This window comes from Rhinatrema bivittatum, chromosome 3 (assembly GCF_901001135.1).
Source record: "Rhinatrema bivittatum chromosome 3, aRhiBiv1.1, whole genome shotgun sequence".
In the NCBI taxonomy this organism is placed as follows: Eukaryota; Metazoa; Chordata; class Amphibia; order Gymnophiona; family Rhinatrematidae; genus Rhinatrema; species Rhinatrema bivittatum.
In genome coordinates, this window is record NC_042617.1 from 163056799 (window position 1) to 163079057 (window position 22259).

The 22259-nt window shown below is 44.0% G+C and overlaps 1 protein-coding gene across 3 annotated transcripts in view; it reads left to right on the top strand.

The window, feature by feature from the left end:
• The window catches only part of MTR (5-methyltetrahydrofolate-homocysteine methyltransferase), a 357506-nt gene that overhangs the window by 332968 nt on the left and 2279 nt on the right, over positions 1-22259 (top strand). For all 3 annotated transcript variants that reach the window (XM_029593902.1, XM_029593903.1, XM_029593904.1), the window contains one exon: positions 5399-5511. In XM_029593902.1, the coding sequence (XP_029449762.1) occupies positions 5399-5511 (113 nt within the window). The remainder of the gene's footprint in view (positions 1-5398; positions 5512-22259) is intronic.

The following is a 22259-nucleotide window of genomic DNA, read 5'->3' on the forward strand; positions in this document are numbered from 1 at the left end:
TGTGTGTGAGAATGAATTGGTGCCTGCCTGGAGGATGGAGCGGGAGTGGTGTGAAAATGAATGGGAGCCTGCCTGGGTGTGTGTGTTTGTGTGTATGTGAGGGAGCCAGTGAGTGTGAGAGCATGAGTATGTATGAGAAAATCCAGGGGAGTAAGAGTTTTGTGGGAAGGGGGTGGGTGGAGGGGGAGAGAGTGTTTTAATTGAAGATTTAGCCGATGAAATTCAGCAACAAAAAAGTCACTAAGCAGGTAAGGTAAAGAATTATTTGTTTTTGCTTTATTAGTAAATACAGTACATATATTAAAATTATAACTTTGTTATTAATTAGAGCTGCAAATATCACAATTATGGATTTTTCTAGAAGTGACACACCACCCGAGTTATGCTCGGTTTTTTAATGAATTTTGACACACTGAGCTCAAAAGGTTGGCCATCACTGCACTAGCATCTCCTGCACCTTGAGTTTACTTTGAAAATTTGCTCTCAGGAGATGGCGCTGAACTCTTTAAGTGGTTGTAATCTTAACTGAATCCCCTCCACAGGGTTCCATAACATTTTCATCACACCCAGACCACAGGTCTTGCCATTTAACCTCTGGGCTTCTGTCCCTCCTGACTCAGCCCATGTGGCAAAACACGGTCCGTGTCGGTGGACTGAAACATATTTCTACAAGCAACTGTTAATAAATGATGGATATGTTGATTTAATCTTCAAGTTTCAATTATTGAGTTATCTAAGAAAAGGTTCCATGAATGTTCATAGCGCTATACTATCGATTTTTGTGGCTTGTACCATTTTGTATACCACTCATAGTCTCCACTTCTCATTAGCTAGGTAGGATTCATGTCATTAAGATAAATATACTGCCTAGATTCTGTTGGGGGGTTTTTTCAGATCCTGCGGGACTGGCAAAAAACGTTTCTTCAATTTATTTGGAATTGGACACCACCAAGAGTGGCGCAAGCTGTTCTATGTCGTTCTAAGCATCAGGGGGTTCTGGGGTTTCCTAATCTGGTCCTTTATTATGCGGCTTCTCAACTGAGGGCGATAATTGCATGGCATAGTAGAACTTTGTGTAAATTATGGACTGTGATGGAACAGGATTTCGTAGGCCTTCCTTCCATGGAGTATTTGGTCTGGTCCCTGGGCAGCGCTTCTGAACTTTTGAAAAATGTCTCCCCGTCCTCCCAGGTTGCACTTACAATATTTATTTATTTATTTTATTTATTTAGATTTTTTAGATTTCGCTTTTCAGGGCAAGTTACAGGAAACAACTGATAGGGGACCATTTAGTTTGATCTCGTTCATCTTTTTTACTTAAGTTATTCCCTCCAGGGATGGAGCGATCTTCCATTGCCTTTTGGAGACGAGTGGGGATTGAATGACTAGAGCAGCTGTGGGATGGGAATTCAGTTTATTGTTTGAAGCGCTATCCTGGATCTACCCACTGGTTGAGAAAGACAGATTCGCTTACCTCCAGTTTTTATCATTTGTTAGATCACGGGGGATTTTACAAATGCTTCATAGGAGTAAATCCATGTTTGAAGTTTACTGCTCCCAAGCGGATAAAGTGGGTAAGGTAATCTCTAAAATATATGCGTTCCTGTTGGAAAAAGTGGCTTCAAAAACCAACCCACGTGTCAGTCGGGGGAAGGGATATGTACTTGCAACTTGGGAAATGGATATGCCCTTGCAACTTGAATTTCTGATTGGAACTTGTGTTATCAATTGACTGGAAAGGACCTGGTTTCTTCAGGAGTTATTGAGAATGGTTATAAATTGCTTTATCAGTGGTATCTCACTCCTACCAGTCTATGTAAGATATTTCCAGGGTTGGACGACCAATGTTGGAGCCAGTGTGGGGTGCAGGGACATTTCTACCACATATGGTGGGAGTGCGCTAAAATGGTTGATTTGAATATGATTCTGGCTTTCATTTCTTTATTTACTTATTTATTTTTATATACCGATATTCATAGTAACTTCATACCGGTTTACAACAAATATACAAATAATAACAGATAAAATATACATAAAATGAGAATAATACGATTAGATATTTTTATTTACAATGCCTGTTTATTTAATCTAATCTAAAAAGAATAAAACAGAAAATCATAAAAACATAATAGACATTTTAAAACAAATAAAACTAGACTAAAAATACTTTCATCGGAACAAAACTCATCACGTAAATGCTTGCAGGAATAGCCATGTTTTCAATTTCTTTTTAAATGTCTGCGAGTTTGCTTCTAGCCTTAATTTGGATTGAAGTGCATTCCATAACCCTGGTCCTGCTAGGGATAGTGCTCTCTCTCTTACTGAGCTTAAATGGGCCAATTTAGGGGATGGTATCGTTAATAATCCCTTGGCTGCTGAAGGCAGATTTCGTTGTGAAGCATGAAAGTGTTGAATATAGTCTTGTGAATTAAAACTAATGTTTTAAACTGGGTTCTAAAAGTAATTGGCAGCCAGTGCAAGTCTTTCAAAATCAGGGTTATATGCTCATATTTTCTGGTATTTGTTACTAACCGTGCTGCAGTGTTCTGAAGTAGTTGAAGTGGGTGAGTGGTAGATGCTGGAAGGCCTAGTAATCTATTTTTGAAAAGATGAATGCATGTAAAACAATTCTAAAATCATTCACATGTAGAAGAGATTTCAATTTCTTTAATATGTGAAGCTTGAAAAAAACATCTTTTATTAAAACATTGATACATTTCTTCCAATTTACTTCGCTATCTAGAGTTACTCCTAAATCTCTTACCTCATTTACTATGGAATATTTGGGGTGTAAAGTTTTAATTTCCAAGTTGGTTTTCTCATTCAGTTTATTGCAGATCAGTAGAATCTCTGTTTCTGATTGATTTAAGGACAGACTCATGTGAGCTAGAAGTTGTTGTATTGATATGAGATAAATTTCCCATAATTTAAATGTGTTTTCAATGGAGTCCATAATAGGAAGTAAAATTTGGACGTCGTCCACATAAATATAATGCGATATTCCTAAACCGGCTAATAATTTGCACAGAGGCAACATGTAAATGTTAAAAAATGTAGCGGATAGGGAAGATCCCTTAGGTACTTCATGGATAAGATCAATTTGGTTGGATTCAAAGATCCCAATTTTAACTTTATATGATCTGTTTTTTAAATATGATTCAAACCATTGGAGAGTGGTATTTGATAAACCAGTTTCAACAAGCCTATTAGAATCTCGTGGTTGATCGTTTCGAAAGCTACAATCACGATGCACGAGATCAGCATAGAGGAAGTGCTAGCCCTGTGAAATTCGATTAGTGCACAGGCCGGCACACAAGAAGGAGTAGCAGTATAGCTCCCAGTGGTATGTGAATGAATGAATGAACGAGAGTCTTACTGGGGTGTTGGGGGTGTGGTATGTGTGAATGAGAGGCTAGCCTGGAGAGAGGGGTGTGTGTGTATGGGACCCTGACTGGGTGTGTGTGTTTGTATGTGTAGGAATCAGTCTGGGATGTGTGTGTGTGAATGGGAACCTAACTGGGGAGGGGAGCATGTACGGGAACCTGACAGGGGTGTGTGTGTGTGTGTGTGAATAGGAACCTGACTGTTATGTGTGTGTGAGAATGGGAACCTGCCTGGGGTGGTGTGTGTGTTTGTGTGAATGGGAACCTGCCTGGGTTTGGGAACCTGCCTGGGGCGGTGTGTGTTTGTGTGAATGGGAACCTGCCTGGGGGGGTGGGGTATGTAACTGGGAAGCTGCCTGAGATGTGTGTGTGAATAAATGGGACCCTGTCTGGTATGGATGTAGGGGAACCTACCCGGGGGGAGGGGTGTACAAGAACGTGTTGAAGGGGTCCTGTGTGTGTGTGAATGGGGGCCTGCCTCAGTCTGTGTGTGTGAAGAAAGTTTATTCTGCCCCACTAATTCACAACTCAGGATGACTGGAAATGAAGTTTTCAGGTATGGAGAGCAGTGAATTTTCCATCCTTATTTTAATTATTGGGTGTCTGTGTCTGCCATTTTGAAATATTTTATTGTTTAGAAAATTTTTAAAATTTTCTATGAGCTCTTAATTATTGGATGTTATTCTATTCCTTAGCTTGTTGAAAATATTCTTTTTATAGGTATAGGTTTACTAATATGAATGATTTATTGTTGGATGAATAATTTGAGGACTGATGATTTTTCTGTTTCTGCATTGCATACTCTGGCTTGTTGCAGTTTTCAGTTCATAGTTTATATTCTTTTTTTTCTATATTTGGTGAGGGTGAGTCTGTGTTCTGCATGTTTAACTGAGGGGGGGGTATTCTGTGTTATTAAAAAAAAATGAGGAGGGGGCAGCACAGTAATTGTTTGCACAGGACAGCAAAAATGCTAGCACCAGCCCTGTGCGGGTATATCCCTCTGGTATGAGTGGATGAAGAAGAAGGTGAAATTACTTCTTACCTGGTAATTTCCTTTCCTTGAGAGTCCAGTCAGACCAGTCCAGGACCTTCCCTCTGCTTCCATAATTGCACAGACTTGCACAAACTGGCTCAAGTGAGAAGAGAAAGAGGACTGCGAGGCCGCTAGTAGATCCCATCTCACTGGTGGCACAAATGAAGAAGAGGTCTGCAAGGCCGTCAGTGGACCCCAGCCCATCAGCGGCCCAGAAGAGGATGAGGCCACTGGTGGGATGGAAGAGGCCTTGCATCAACTTACACCATTTTGAACAACTTGCTTACTGTAAGCTTGCTTAAGCTTACATTAATTTTCTATTGGATTTCAGGCTAGATGATGTATTCTATGATGTTTCTCTTATATGGGTGAGTGCTTAATGAGTTGAGAATAGAACTTTTTGCTTCCAAGTTGTTGTTTCATTTCAGAAGATAGCTTGTAATAGATAATACTGGCAGACTGTGAGGTCAGTACATATATATATATATATATATATATATATATATATATATATATATATATAGTGACATCAGCAAGCCTGTTGATTTCTGTCTCCATCTGCTGGTCAGGGAGAGTAACCACTCATCTGGACTGGTCTGACTGGACTCAAGGGAAGAAAATTATAAGGTAAGAAGTTATTTCACCATTTTGTCAGTATGTGCTTGACTCACTCAGTAGTTTTGCTTTGGATTATGAGACAAATTGTTATAACTGAGACCAGTAAGAAGGTAAATCTTCTACAGTTTGAGCTTTAGAAATGAGTTATGTCACCAGTAAGCGAGTCATGATCAGATGGTATATATCGCAGGTCTGTGTATTAGGTTAGCAGTATATATAACTATCCCTTCTCAAGCAAGTGTCTTATGCAGGCATCAGTGCTTGCAGAGATGATGACTGTGTGTTCAGCCAGTATGAAGTTAAAAAGACTCGAACAGAATACTCCTAGTCATTGTGCCTTTCTCGTTGTTTATCTTTTCTCTAGGCATTAGGTTAACGGAGTCCCTGGCAATGTTCCCTGCTGCCGCAGTTTCTGGGCTTTACTTCTCCAATCCCAAGTCCAAATACTTTGCTGTTGGTAAAATCTCCAAGGATCAGGTACCGGCTGTTTATTCAAAGGGGCAACTTTTAAACTATGTGCAGAAGTGTAAAGTGTACAGGGAACTTCTCTCTTCACTGGCCCCCACAGATTTTATGTCTGTTTTCTAAAGGATTAAGTTCCCTTTGAAAATTGAGTCAAAAAGTAAATGCAGAGGCCTGCAACTGGTATTTGTGCAGGCACTATTTCCAGCAAAAGTATGCATGTACACGAAAGCACATGAATGCTGATCCCGCCCGATTCCACACCCTGATATACCTCTGTTCTCTGTATGTAAAAATATATATGTACTGGTACTATACGCATACTTTTATATACACTCACATTCACCAAAAAGCAAAGCTAGTATTTTATTTCATCAAACTGTCATTCAAAAAGTTCAACTTGTATATTGTTTGATTTTATTTTATTTCTCATTATTCTCTAGACACAGACACAGCACCAGACGTCTTGTGCACCCTCCGACTTAATATCATGGCGATATTAAGTTGGAGGTCCCGAAAGTTACAAAAAGTTAAAAATTAAAAAATTAAAAAAATTTGAAGTCGCCCCATGGCTCGCGGGTTGAAAACCGGACGCTCAATTTTGCCGGCATCCGGTTTCCGAACCCGTGGCTGTCAGCAGGTTTGAGAACCGACGCCGGCAAAATTGAGCGACGGCTGTCAAACCCGCTGACAGCCGCCGCTCCTGTCCAAAAAGAGGCGCTAGAGACGCGCTAGTGTCCCTAGCGACTTTTTTACCTATTTTTATCGCTGACCCTAATTTGAATACTGAATCGCGCGCACAGAAGAGTGGCCTGTGCGTTCGCCCGCTCTCCCGCGGACTTTACTGTATCAGCCCGTATGTGAGGGTCCATGAGAAATAAGGGTGAGTGTTTTGGGGATTTTTGGAGGCACCTGGATTTGTATATAGTGAATTAGTGTTGTTTTTATGGAAATTTGGAATAGGAATGTGAGTGCCAATAATGATATTTGAAGTTTAGAGTTAAAGGTTTGGACGTTTATATTTTAGAAACCAGCAGTGTGTGTTGTGTGATTTGATTGCAAGGTATTAACCCCTAAGACAGGCAGTGAGGGCCGCTGAAACATGAACTCATGGGTGATAAACTGGTAATAAATGGAGAAATCCTGGGACTGAAGCCTACCATATATAATAACTTTTTAAAACAAAATTGTTTTCTTAGAAATAAAAATAATACGAACAAGGAATTATTAAAATAAAAAATAGAAAAGTGGAGGATAGGATTTTTGACACCTGCAAGTGAATGAGAACTGAGTGCTTTTTAACTGATACCGCTTGGGAGGAGGAGGATATGACATCATCGGAGCGATCGGACGCCTAAACCGGAGCTCCGTATCCAGCCAGACAGAGCCAAGAAAAATCACAAGCATCCAGCGCTGATTATAAGAACAACTACCATCCTCCGCAAGCATCTCATAGTTAGATGTCGATCAGACGAAAATCATTTGACTTTCGTAAGTTTTCATACAATAAAACAGCTGGAGGAGTACACGAGAAAGACAAGATGGCGGAGGAACCCGGGGCCGAGTCAGACGAGGCCCAGGAGGAACAAACAATAGCCTCCAATGCTGACATCCCATCTCGAGGCGAGTTCCGAGCCTGGTTCCGAGAACTTCAACATGATATGAAAGCCTACAAGACGGAGGTAATAGAGATAGTGGGGGAATTAAAAGAAGAGGTGAGCGAAATGGGCCGCCACATATTTGAGTATGAAACGTTAATGGAGTCGCAAGCAGAAAAATTGAGCTTGATTCAAAAAGATTATAAAATCATGTCTGCTGAGCTACAACTTGCCACAAAATTAGAAGATATAGAAAATAGAAATCGCAGAGGAAATTTACGTTTCAGAGGGATCCCAGAATTACCTGAATATGCAGATTACATGCAAGTGATCATCCAACTGTGCATGGATATTATGTGGTGAGGGAGTGGGGAAATTGCAGCAGCCCCTGATTTGGTCAGCCAGATAAAGATTGAACGAGCCCACTGAACTCTAGGCCCGAATCCTGCAAATAGACTGCGTGATGTTGCATGCTTTCATGAGTTCGCAGTTAAGTAGCGTATTTACTCAATGGCGCGTAAGCAATTGAATATATAGTTAGGGGGGAATGAAATACAAATTTTTGTGAATATATCCCCTACAATTCTTAAAAAGAGAGAGGACATGAAGCTCGTAACCACCTTACTGCGCAAGGAGAACATTCGATACCGCTGGCTTTACCCTTTTGGACTCTGGTTTGCTAATAAAGGCACATCTCATCGTGTACAGAATATTCAGGAAGCGGTGGCGATTTTAAAGGAAGCAGGATTTGCTACACAAGATATACAGCCCAGATCACCATCCAACTCACTGCAGAAGGAAGAACCACGATGGCAGAGAACAGGAAAGGGGGGAAAGAGATTGTGCAGAACCCCTACCCAGAGATCACTGGCGCAGATCACTCTGGACTGAGAGACCTTCATATAAAGCCACATAATTGTAGGTGATTGCTCCACTCGTTGGAACAGTGAACTCTACAATTTCACCTTGGTTGATAAGTTAATGCATCAGGACATCAGTAGATGGCTCTACTGGGATAGGTTCTGTGATGCTACGACAACTACCTCCTCCTGGAGCTATTGGAAGGAATCTGTTGTCACAGAGGTCCTGTGGGGGGGGGGTTTGGGGGGGTAATAGTGGGTAAGAAATATGTATTTGGCTATTTTGATGTAGATACTAACGTCTCCACTAACCTACAAGGGGTTTCCCAAGTTCTGTTAAGAGAGACCAGCTGTTAAAGCTAACAAAGCCCCAATGGAGGAAGACATCAATAAAAATGATTTGGGTATTACACTATTATTCTACTTGGAATAAATGGCATCCTTTAAAATTCTATCCTTAAATGTTAAAGGATTAAACTATCCTCGCAAGAGGAAATAATTATTAAAAGATATTCATAAGGCAAATGTCGCAGTCGCAATGGTGCAGGAGACTCATCTGAAAGGGAGATTTGAGCATTTGATGCGCTCAGACTTGTATGCAGTGCAATATTGGTCTGCCAGTTCGAAGAGGGCACGGTACTCAGGAGTCAGGATTCTTTTTCAGAAGGATTTTGCTTTTGAGCTTGTGGGGTGCCAACGAGACCCGCAAGGTCGGTTTATAATGGTAATAAATGTGGCCAGGGAAAAATACACACTATTAAGTATATACGCTCCTAATGTACAACAAGGAAGGTTTTTTTTTCTAATTTAGCAGATACTATCATGACCCAGAGCGAAGGATATCTTATTTTGGCAGGTGACTGTAACATGACTATAAATCCATGTATGGATAATTCAGGGGGCTATGGTTCTGTCTCCAAATTAGACCGTAAACAGTTTATGAGATTTTTGGCAAGATATAATTCGTCTCCAAAGGCATTGGAAGATCTCTCCATCCCTGGAGGGAATAACTTAAGTGAAAAAGATGAACGAGATCAAACTAAATGGTCCCTTATCAACTTGCCCTGAAAAGCGAATCTAAAAAATCTAAATAAATAAAATAAATAAATAAATATTGTAAGTGTAACCTGGGAGGACGGGGAGACATTTTTCAAAAGTTCAGAAGCGCTGCCCAGGGACCAGACCAAATACTCCATGGAAGGAAGGCCCACGAAATCCTGCTCCATCACAGTCCATAATTTACACAAAGTTCTACTATGCCATGCAATTATTGCCCTCAGTTGAGAAGCCACATAATAAAGGACCAGATTAGGAAACCCCAGAACCCCCTGATGCTTAGAACGACATAGAACAGCTTGCGCCACTCTTGGTGGTCTCCAATTCCAAATAAATTGAAGAAACTTTTTTTGCCAGTCCCGCAGGATCTGAAAAAAAACGCCAACAGAATCTAGGCAGTATATTTATCTTAATGACATGAATCCTACCTAGCTAATGAGAAGTGGAGACTATGAGCGGTATACAAAATGGTATAAGCCACAAAAATCGATAGTATAGCGCTATGAACATGTCACCATGTTTGAGGTATACTGTCATTCAGCGGATAGAGTACAGAAAACAATGTCTAAGATTTATAAATTACTGAATCAGGAAACTAAAGACACGCCTAAATTTGTGAGGGCATGGGAGACGGATTTTGGAGAGGTGCAAGAGGAGGATTTTTGGCCAAGGATATAAGGCACACTGAGCAAGGACCTGCTGTCCACCACATTAGTGGAGAATGGATTTAAACTTTTATATAGATGGTATTATACGCCATCCCGGCTTCACCAAATCTACCCAAGCGTGTCGGATAAGTGCTGGAAGGGATGTGGTGAACAGGGGATGTTCTGCCATCTCTGGTGGATATGTCCAGCCATCCAAACACTGTGGCAGGATATATCTAAGTGGCTTACCATGATTATCCAAATTGAGATTAACTTGACACCTAAAACGGCATTGTTAAATCACCCATATGCCACAGGGAATAAACAGCAACAGCACCTTGTAAAATTTATTACCACAGCAGCTAGATGTGAAATGGCCAACAAATGGAGGGAACGCACAGTGCCCACCCTAGCTCATGTCGAAATTCGCACTGATGAACTCTATAGATTGTGCAACATCACTGCTTATAAGCATAAAAGGGTACCAGCCTTTCAAAAGACCTGGTCCTCTTACCTGGTATGGAGAAGCAAGCAAATAAATGGTTGAGGAACCCCCTTGCCTTCTCGATGACAAAATCTTTTGATGGATTAGGGAGAGGATTGGTTTCAGTTATATTGCAGTCCCTTGGAGGAGGAGGTGGGAAGGGTCTGGGTTTGTGGGAGTAAATAATAAAAGAGACTGAATGGAAACATAAGTTTTATTGTATCACAGTACGGATTTCCAATTATTGCTATGTGACATTTACAGCTGGGCAACAGTATTCTGTTAGAAATGATTATTCTGTACATATATGCTATTTTTGTGTTTTGAAAACACTGTAAGGCTGATAGTCTGATATGTCACATGTTTATTATTTTTTTATTTGGTTATGACTGGTCTCTAATAAAGTTTGAATTATAAAAAAAACTTACCGCTTGGGGCCCATTGCGAGGCGGTGGATGCACATTAAAGGAGCAACTTCACAAGATTTCTAATACCATGTCTGAGTCTAGAGTAATGAGAAATTCTATAAAATAAAACATATAGGTTGAACTTTTTGAATGACATAGTTTGATGAAATAAAATACTAGCTTTCCTTTTTGGTGAATGTGAGATTGATTGGGGAAGTTTCTGCTGGTTAGTTGTAGTTCACCTACCTTTACACACAGGCACGGTATACAATTTTCAAAGACCCCCTTTCTGTGTGTTTTGGAAATGTACTGCTCAGTGCAATTAAACTCTTCTATGATAGCAGGAGTCAGTACCGTAACACTGCCAGCATGCACATTCCAGGGATTCATGCCCACCTCTGAAATCTTTTAGTCTGAACAGTTTTGGTAGACCCGTTCCTTTTATTGGTACCATAGGCAGAGCCGGTGCAAGGGGATCAGACACCCTAGGCAAACCTTCTGCCTTGCGCCTCCACACCCCCCTCCCGGTCACGCCACCCCATGGTTTTGGCCCAACTCCTACCTCATTCTTGATTATGCCCGCCGAGTGTGTGGTTTTCTGGGCCGCGAGCAGGTTGGGCGCTGCTCGTAGCCCGCCAAATCGTAACTCGTCTTTGCCGCTACTTGCGGCCCCATATGGCTCGCACCCAGTGGCGCACCAAGAGTCTCTGGCGCCCGGGGGCTAATGCATTTGTGTGCCTCTCCAGCACACACACTCCCTCCCCAATCCTTCTTGCACTATTGCTTAAGGCCACAGAAAATCAGTGCCGTCTCTAGACAGAAGAATTTGAGGGGGGGGGGAGCCAAAATGATATTTCCTCATCACACCCACCTCCATAACATGGTCCCCTGCTTTAAAATTGGCTATAAAAAAAGTCTTAATAAGAAAGACCAAAGGGTCTTCTGCGTAATTTTAAAAAGCCTGCCAGTTTCACACCTCTAGTAAAACTACTATTAAAATTATTTGATAGCTTTATTCATCTAATTCTATATGGCTATGAGAGTGAAGTCTGGAAAGTATATAGGAAGGAAAAGAATGTCAATATAAATCCTGCACCTCCACTTCTGTAACATACTGTGCATCCATGGAAATTCACCCAACAATGGAGCTTGGGTGTTTCCCTGACAACTCATCAAACAAAAAAGTATTTTCAAACTCTGGTATCACCTCATAGTCAGGCTGATACAGTAAGGAGCAGTAGGAAGAGCTGCGTTAGTGCCGGGCGCACCCACGGTTGCCGCACGCACAGTCCGGCTCACCTACCGCTCGATACTGTATTTAAATTGCTTGCAAATGCAAGCCGCGTCCAAGAAGCGTCCGTGAAGCGTTAGGCCCGCGCAACCCATTTTACTGTATAGAGCGCTATACAGTGCGCTAGCCTAATGCTTCACGGACACGCTGGTATCTGACATTTGAAATGACAGGTACCAGGAAGTGGATGGTTCTCCTTCGCTCGAGATTGCCAGTCCTCTCTCCCCTCCTCCCGAGGCAAGGCGCGAAAACCCCGTGCAGGCATCCATCTTCGCTGGGAGGCAGGGGAGCCGCGATCCGTCTCCGCCGATGTCCGTCTCCGGAGGAGGGCTGCGAAAAAAGTAAGTCGTTGCTTTACACTGCCAGTCCTCTCTCCCCTCCTCCCGAAGCAAGGCTGCTTTTCGCGCCTTGCTTCGGGAGGAGGGGAGAGAGGACTGGCAATCCCGAGCGTAGGAGAACCGTCCACTTCGTTGCTACTTTTTTTTTTTGGGCTTTTTAGATTTTTTAGATTTTTTCCGCTTTCGTTGCTTCGGGAGGAGGGGGGAGAGGACTGGGGCTGCCCCAGAGACCAGCACCCATTGACGCGGCCAGGGCAGGTGAGCGGGGGCTGGGGTAAGTTTGCCGTCTACCCTTACCCCTGCCTCTAACGCAGGAGTAAGGGTAGGCGGTAAGTTAGCAGGTTAAACGTGCGGCAAAACAGCAGGGTAAAAAAGCGATAGTCGGGGCGCGCGTTACTATATGGGAGGGAATAGCTAATTAGATCGTTTACATCTAATATACATGCCGCGGGCGGAAGGGGTTACCTGGTGATTTAAAGAGGCGGTAAGAATCGGTTAAAGGGGATTGTGTATCGCAGGAAGGGCTAACGCGGCCGGAAAGTGAGTAGAAAGCGGGTTAGGAGCGGGGTAACCGCGGCCGCACTTTACTGTATTGACCTGAGTAATAGCAACACAAGCATCTTCCATTCCAGACACATTGTGAACTAACAGAAAACCCCTCAAAAAAGACACTCAAAATCTATACAGCAAGCCGTAGCATATCGTAACATAAGAGTAATATCACCAAGGACTCAAACAATAACCCTACCTGTGAAAAAGCAGCACTGTAAATATTACACTGGGTCTCAGAATATCAATGCACCACCTACCGAGGAAACAAAACAACCCCTATTGCTATAGATCCCTACACAGACACGCTAGCAGAATCTCTCATCATGGTCACATACACAGAGTAGAGACAGACCCTCACAAATTAGACAAACTGAAATGGAAACCCCAAGAAGTCAAATTCTGAATGTAACAATGGAAAAACAGAACCACCATTTATCATAAAACAAATAATTTATTTATTATTTTTATATACCGACATTGGATCTGAGATATCACATCGGTTTACATTCAGATATTGTAGGTATTTCTCTATCCCCAGAGGGATTACAATCTAAGTTTTGTACCTGAGACAATGGAGGGTAAAGTGACTTGCCCAAGATCACAAGGAGTGACAGCGGGACTTGAACCCTGGTCTCCTGGTTCGTAGCCCACTGGTCTAACCACTAGGCTATTCCTCCTCCCAAATAAAATCAAGAAACATAAAGCATCAATTATAATAGTAAAACCATTCTAATAAAAGAATATTTTAAAACTACTGATAAATAGAATAATTTCTATTAATTAAAATCAAATAATTTTTTTAAAAATTTCCCAAGCACCAATAGTATATTTCAAAAGAGCATACATAACAAATAACACCCAGTAATTAAAACTAATAAGGATTTTAAAAAGCTCCTGCTGTCCATATCTGGGAACTCTTGATTTCCAGTCACTCTGAAATTGTCGAGGATTAGGTTAGGGGAGCGCACAAACTTTATCCTCTCTCTCACATATTCTCACATGTTCATTCTTTCTCACACATACACTGTCACAGACACACACATACATGCTCTTATACCCACCATGACCTCCCTCTCTCTCACAGACATTGACACACTTTTTCAGGCTCTAAGACCCTCTCTCCCCCCAACACCACACCCATACACAAGCTCTCATTCCCCTGGATTCTCTCATACACACACAAGCTCTCACTCTTACTGGCTCCCTCACATACACACAAACACACACCCTGGCACGCTCCCAGTCATTCTCAAACACACACCCCTATACACCCACACTGACCCCCCAGGCAGCTCCCATTCATTCTCACACCGCTCCCTCCCCACCCCCCAGGCATGCACACAATCATTCTCACACACACACACACAGACCCCCAGGCAGGCAACAATTCATTCTCACACACACATACACCACACACAGGCAGGCACCTATTCTCACACATACAAACCCCAGGAAGACACACATTCATTCTCATACACAGACACACCCTCAGGCAGGCACCCATGCATTCACACACATACACCCCCAGGTAGACTCCTATTTATTCTCACACCGCTCCCTCCCCACCCCCCAGGCATGCACACATTCATTCACACACACACACACACCCCCCAAGCAGGCACCAATTTATTCTCACACATACACCACACACAGGCAGGCACCTATTCTCACACAGACAAACTCCAGGAAAACACCCATTCGTTCTCATACACAGATACAGCCTCAGGCAGACTCCTATTCATACACATGCACACACTGAAGGCAGCCCCCCCCCTCTTTCTTTTGCCAGCAACCTCAGAGCCTCTCTCATTCCTCTACTACTGCTGTCCCGTGGATATTTGGGGAGGTGCCAATTGCTGCTACTGGCACTGAAGCCTGTTCTGCTGCCTCCTCTGTGCAGGCCCCGCGGTATTAAATATTTGCGGGCTTCCACTTCCTCCATGCTGATCTCATACATTGCGAGATCGGCATAGAGAAAGTGCTACACTTGCACATTCCCAAAAATAACATATGCCAATCACTAAAAAGTAAATTTTTTTTTTTTTTACCTTTGCTGTCTGATCTTAATTTTCTAATCAGTTGGTCACAGGCTTTTTTTTTTTTTCCACCTTCCCTTTCTTGTTTTTTTGCCAATTCCTTTTACAGGGTCTTTTTTTTTTTTTCTATTTCTTTTCTCTCCATCTGTCTTCTTCCCTCAAACACACAATCATTTTCTCATTCTCACACTCTGTCTATCTCACACACATACACACACACAGGTTCTCACACTCACATCCAGTTTCTCTTACACATACACATATACACAGACACACACGCACAGGCTCTCACATGCAGTCTCTCTCATCCACAGCGCTCACTCTCACATGCTCTCTCTCTTACATACATAAACACTGTCTCTCTCGTGCACATGCTATCTCACTCTCACACACAGTCTCTCACTCCCATATGCTGTCCCTCACACACAGAGGCTCTCACATGCTGTCTGTCCAAACATGCAGGTCCTCACTCCCACATAGTCTCTCAACTCATCTCATACACACACACACACACACACACTCAGTCTCTCTCTCACCTCTGGGCCTCCTCTGTGTGGGTTGCTGCAAGATGGGCTCTGCAGCAGCCCTGATCTTCTCTGGCTGCCTGCGACGTTGAATCCACGGCAGCCCTGCTACCAGGTTTCCTCTTCTTCTCTGGCCACCGCGAGGTGGGCTATGTGGCGGCCTATTAACAGTGCTCTTCTTCTGTACGCGGCAGATGCTCCTCCACCTTTCTGCCTATGCAGCTCTGGCAACATTTTTCTTCCAGGGCTGTGCAGGCAGGAAGGAGGAGGAACACGTGCAGGTTTGAATGTGACCTTTTTCTTTGGGGCTCTGCCAATCTTCCTGTTGTAGTTCCCTGCTCACCCACAGGTGAGATGAGGTCCACCAGCGGCAGCATGGGCCTCTCATGTCGGCCATCACCCCCCCTATGGCCCTGCGCCTGGGGGCATAGGTTCCCCTCGGTATACCACACCCCCTAATGCTTGGCACCCTAGGCCCAGGCCTAGTTTGCCTAGTGCTTCCGCCGGCCCTGACCATAGAATATGTGGGAAACCAAGATGGGTATAATTTTGATATCTTTTCATACCCTACCTTAAATATTGATGTCTGCAGCAGCTGCAGGAGCAGGTCTTGCACATAAGTGTTAATGCTGAAATATTTGAAGTGGGTAGTGACTTGAGTAATATTTGCCAAAAAGAATGCTATCAAATGATGTAGGCTCAGTTCAGGAGATTCTTATCCCTACACAGAGTAGTTTATTAATCTGGGCAAGGGCAAATCGGCCAGTTAGATTGACTAGTTTCAACTTTTCCAGTTTTCAGAGCCCTTTTGTGTAAGAGAAGAATGTGTTTCTAGAGCCTTTAGTTGTCAGTTTGAACCATTTTTAACCTGTACCCTGTTTTGTAATAGTCAAAACGCACAATTTTGTTCTGGTCTTGGAGAATGCATCACTAGTTCAGGCTCTCCTTATCCCTGGTACTGAGTGCAATCTCTGATCCAAATGTTTCCACACTCTTCCTAGGGCCAACACAGGAGTAGAGAGGCTGAGTAATGTTTCTGTCCACCAAAATCAGCCCTTATATTTACCCAGAAAATTGTCATCTATTTTTCCCACTGACAACTATGTTAGCTGGCTAGAATTTAGCTGGATAAGTTAGGAGTGTTTCGGGAGCATAATTGAGAGAAGTTGGGTTTGCCGCCTAAGTTAAGTGGCTAACTCAGGTATTCAGAGTTAGCCGGATTACTTAGCCAGCTAGGTCTGGTCTGACCTAAGAGCTGTCCTAAATTTAGCCGGCTATATTCAATAATGCAGCTGCACTATTGATTATACCTCCGGTGACTGAATATGGACCTCCATGTGCATTAAAACTTAAATTGTGATACCATAAATCCTTCTGTGGAACACAAGAACCAACAAACCCCAGTGTGCATTGCACTAATGTTTAATCAAGGGGCAGAGGAATGGGGAAGTTACTGTTTCTTAGCGTTTAGAAAAGTGGATCCAGAACAAGTGGGTTATGCACCGCTACCAGCAGATGGAGATGGAACAAAACTGACATTATATACTCCTTCAGTGACATCAGCCCGCCAGTATTCTCCGTCTCCAGCAGATGGTGAACATGCATCTCCCTACTAGGGATTGTTTAAAGTTTTCAGAAGGAGAAAAGAAAAAAGAAAATAAATTTGCCCTGCTCTCCTGTGGGGATACCATATGGTCCCTCCCTCAGTTGAGAATTCCTGAAGTGATAAATATTGGATTTTCCCTCAGATGAGTGCCTTGGTCTGGTAGCTGGTTTTCAGCCGGCATGGACTTAGCTGTAAAAGTCAGTTGAAAGGCAAGCGGGTGCATGAAGCCAAGCACAGTAGTGATGGTATATGCCCTCTCCCCCCGTAGCTGGAGACAGATTCTATATTCATCCAGGATGGGCCGAGCTCTCAGGTAAAGCAAAAAAAAAAAGAACAGAGAAGAAGGGATTTTTGTAGCAATTCCTCTTTCCCCTGGTCTCCATGCTCAGCGTGCCGATCCGATGTTTGTTCCTGCCTCCGAGGGAGTTTAGAGGACATTGGCAGTCTGGCGGGTTGAGCAGCGTTTTTGGGCTAGGCCTCACTCTTAGGCTTATCACTATGCACTGCGTGATAGACCACAGCAGCGTTTTCGTACACATTAGGCTGCCCTCTTCAAGACCATCGGTTCGTGTGAGTGCGTCTCCCTGTGTGTCCAGTTATGCATCCAGTTTTTGGATGCTTAGTTGGGTGCTTGCTTGGGTGTCCAGTTGGTAGCAGTGTCTATTTGAGGCATGCACTGACCTATATGCACACTCTGAGCGGCATTGAGGGTGTTCAGTTTTGGGATGCTCGTCAAGGCACAGAGCTGTATGCTTAAATTTAGATGCCTAATTTTTTTACAAGCGAATACAGCTGGACGCTCACTATTCAGTCACCTGTTAAAGTGTACTGACAGTCTGATGGTGCTTATAGCAAAGAAACCTAAGCGCCTTACCCTCTATGCTGCTTGTCATATTTGGGCATCTCAGCTTGGTGTTCCCTCTAACTTGTGTCAGTTCTGCTTGGAGGCTCGGGGGAATTGCCGTCATTTGATTTTACTAAGCTCGGTTCTTCCCAGCCCAATGCCGGCCTGGGTAAAGATGTGTCAGAAGAAGTGCCTGACTTTGGAACTCCCTTAGCTGGTTCATCAGCAGAGGAAGGTAGTTCAGTGGGCACAGGACAGGTGCCTTCTGGTTTTGGCATGGATCCTTCTGCCTTTTCTTGGGTGGAATTTTTTCAAGGATTGTAGTCCTTTCTTCAGGTGAAGTCTTTGACCCTGCCCAATCATGCCAGGTTAGAGTTGCAAGTGGTGAACTCCCACACGTCTGGTGCTGCAGTTAAATGTCAAAGTACACCTAGATTAGCAACCTATCTTCCCAACAGGGACCCAGATGGCACAGATGATGAAGTCGATTTTATTTCCTCGAGGATGGGGAAATTCCTCCAGGAATGTTGCAATTCTTTCATAGAGCTGAGTTACCAGCTCTGATTTCTCAGACATTAAAGATGCTGGGAGTCCCTGGGGTGGAAACCATGTCTGAGCCAAAGAAAGATCCCAATTTGACCTCTTTGCATAAAGCCTCTTGTTTTTGTCTGTTATGGAGGCCATTCAAGAATTAATTGATTTTGAGTGGACCGCCTCGGAAGCTAATTTCAAAGGAGAATGAATCTTGGAAATGGATCCAGCTGTGACAGAGCAATTACACTTTCCGAAAGTGGATACATTTGTGTGTGCCGTCACCAAGCAGATGACAATCCCCATAGAGGGAGGAGCAGCCTTGAAGAATGCGCATGATATGAGAATTGAGGCCATCTTAAAAGCAAGCATTTAAAGCAGTGGTAATGACTTTGCAGATAGGTTCTTGTTGTTCCCTGGTGGCTCACTCCTGTTTACTTCTCTCTCAGGAGGTCAGTGATTCTGGTATGAATTCCAAGGCAGTGATGGAGCCAGCAGCTGCCTTTTTGGCAGATGTGGTCTGCGATTTGGTCCACACCTCAGCTAGACAGGTGGCTTCGGTAATAGCGGCCAGGCGTCAGTTATGGCTGAGAAATTGTTTGGCCAGTGTGACCTCCAAGACAACCTTATGAAGTTACCCCTTAAAGGCTTGCTCTTGTTTGGGAGCGAATTGGAGAAAATGGCCAAGTGGGTCAAGTCCCCAGTTCCTCGGTTATCAAAGGATAAGAAGCAGATGCTGCGCTCCTTTAGCTTGAGAGGTCGTGCTAGGTAATCCAAATGTTTTCGACCCTACAGCCTTTCGGAGGATTCAACCTTTTGAGAGGTTTCAGTCCTTTCGTCCCAAACAGCACAGACGGGTTGCAGGCTTGGGTAGTGGAACCCCCCCTCCCAATAAAGGTGTGCTGACCCATCCCTAGGAACAGGGTTGCCTCTCTTATCAGAGGTGGGTCGAAATCACGTCAGACCAGTGGGTCCTGGAAGTGATGCGAAATGGACATGTACCAGAGTTTCACAGTGTTCCTCGTAACGTGTTCATGGTATCTCCCTAACACTCCCCACAGAAGAGGCAGGCAGTAGAGTGTACATTGTCAAGGCTTCTCAGTCTGAGGGCTGTGGTTCCAGTGCCCACATCTCAAGAATATACAGGCCGATATTCCATTTATTTTGTTATGCCCAAGAAGGAGGGTTCTTTCCATCCCATCCTGGATCTCAAAGAGGTCAACCATCATTTGCAGGTGACTCATTTTCGCAGGAAAACCTTGTGTTCATTGTTAATGGCCTTGCAGTATGGGGAGTTTGATGTCCTTGGATCTGTCTGAGGTGGACCTGCTTGTTCCCATCAGGCTAGAGCATCAACATTTTTTGCGGTTTGGGGACATCATTATCAGTTTTGAGTGCTGCCTTTTGGTCTGGCCACTGCACCCAGATCTTTTTTCAAGGTTCTGATGGTGGTGGCAGCAGAGCTGAGAGAGGATGGGATTCTGGTCCACCCATACTTGGACGACTGACTGATTCGGGCCAAGACTCTGGAAGAGAGCCTCCTGGTGTCACGCAAGGTGATCTCCTTGTTTCAGGAGTTCGGTTGGGTGGTGAACCTGGTCAAGAGCAGTCTTCAGCCATTTCAGTTGCTAGAGTATCTCGGTGTTCAAATGGACACGAGGCAGGGCAGGTTGTTCCTGCTGGAGGGTCGTATTCAGAAGTTAATGGCGCAGGTGCGTCTATTGATGAACACAATATACCCAACAGTGTGGTCCTATCTTCAGGTCCTCGGATTGATGGCAACGACCCTAGAAGTGGTGCCATGGGCGAGGGCACATATGCATCCTCTTCAGCGCCCCCTGTCTCATTGGAGACCACAGTCTCAGAAATATTCAATTCAGCTTCACATGCACTCACCTGCAATGGTGATTAAAGGTGGATCATCTGAAAGAGGATATTTCCCTAAGCTTACCGGACTGGCTGGTGCTCACGACAAATACGAGCCTCCAAGGTTGGGAGTTCATTGTCAGGAGCTGACAGCGCAAGGGCACTGGAGTCCAAAAGAGTCTCTCTGGAGAATCAGCTGTAAGCCCATGCAGTTCGGTTGGCATGCTTGTGGTTCGGCAACCAATTGCAGGGTCGAGAGGTCTGAATGATGTTGGACAATGCAATGACAGTGGCTTACATCAATCAGCAGGGAAGAACCAAGAGCCAGCAAGTATCTCAGGAAATAGCCTGGACCTACTAGCGACTTCTTGCACCTCAAAGGTTCTTCAGTCACAGGAGAGATCCAAAGTCCTTGGGAATTGATGCCCTTGTGTAGGCGTGGCTGGAGGGAGAGCTGCTATATGTCTCCCTCCCTTGGCCCATGTTGGGCAGAGTGATCCAGATCGAGGGTCATAGGAGAATGGTGCTTCTGGTGGCACCAGATTGGCCTAGGAGACCATGGTATGCAGATCTGAAAAGGCTCCTGGTAGACTCCCCCCTCAGGCTTCCAGTGCACAGGGATCTGCTGCAGCAGAGGCTTGTTCATTATGAAAATTCGACTCAATTTTGTCTTACTGTATGGCCCTTAAGAGGGCTCGCTTGCTGGTGTGGATATTCTACTGCGGGGATTGCCACCTTGCTATAAGCGAGAAAGTTCTCCACTTCCTTAGCCTATGTGCTCATTTGGCACGTGTTTGAGGCTTGGTGTGAAGATCAAGGGGCTGTTCCTCATTCGGTTAAGATCCCACTCATTTTGGAAATTTTGCAGGATGGATTGAGTAAAAGATTGGCCCTTAATTCCTTAAAGGTATAGGTGGCAGCTCTTGCCTGTTCAGGGGTCATGTGAATAGTGGGTCCTTGTTGGCTCATCCAGATGTGTCCCATTTCTTGAAAGGAGTGAAACATCTTCATCCTCCCTTGTGGTTACCAGTGCCCTTGTGAAATCTTAATCTGGTTTTGGATTTTTTGGCGGGCCCCACTTTTCGACCGATGTGTAACCTCTCCTTGCAGTTACTGACCTTGAAAACTGTGTTTCTTGTGGCGATTTGTTCTGCGGGTAGAGTATCCACACTGCAGACCTTGTTTTGCCAGGAGCCATTCCTTCGAATGACTTTGTTCCATCCTTTTTGCTAAAACTGGTTTCAATTTTTCACTTGAACCAGTCCATTTCCCTGCTGTTTCCGGACAGGGGAAGAGATGGGGAGGATATCAGCCCTTGGATGTCAAGAGACACATCGTGAGGTATATAGAGGTTTCTAAGTCTCTCAGGAAGACGGATCACCTGTTTGTTCTCCACGGTGGAGGTAAACAGGGTGAGCCAGCCTCATTGGCTACAATAGCTCGTGAATTAAGGAGGTATTCACCTATGTGGATGTTGAGCAGCCGTTGCCTAGTCAGGTTAGGGCTCTTTCCACTAGGGTCATGGGCGAAGGTTAGATTGTTGTCTCCCATCAATATTTTCCGAGCTGTGACATGCTCCTCCTTACACCCCCTTTTCCAGGTATTATCGTCTGGATGTGCAGGCCTGGGAGATCGCAGCCTTTGCACGTGCAGTTTTGATTGGACCTCGAGCAGCCTCCCACCCTGTTCGGAAGTAGCTTTGGTACATCCCAGTTGCTCTGGATTCACCTGTCTAAACTCTATGAAATGAGAAATTATTACTTACCTCTTAATTTCCTTTCCTTTAGTATAGACAGGTGGATCCACCTTCCCACCCTTGGCTGTCAGCAGGTTGTGCTATTATCCTCCTATGTGGCTGCGTATTCCAGGGGTTACTAATAAGTATTAATCCAGTCCCTAAACTAGTGTTAATACATTTTTTGTCTGAGCTAAGTGTTTCCTGTCGGCTGGGTGCTGGAATGTTATCTGTTAATAATCAAGTTTTATTAGTTTGTCCACAGTTGGCTTTTGCAGAGAATTCTGGCGGACTGATGTCACTGCAGGAGCATATATACTGTCATGTCAGCTTTGCTCCGTCTCAGTTTGCTGGTACAGGTGCATAACCCACTTGTTCTGGATCCACC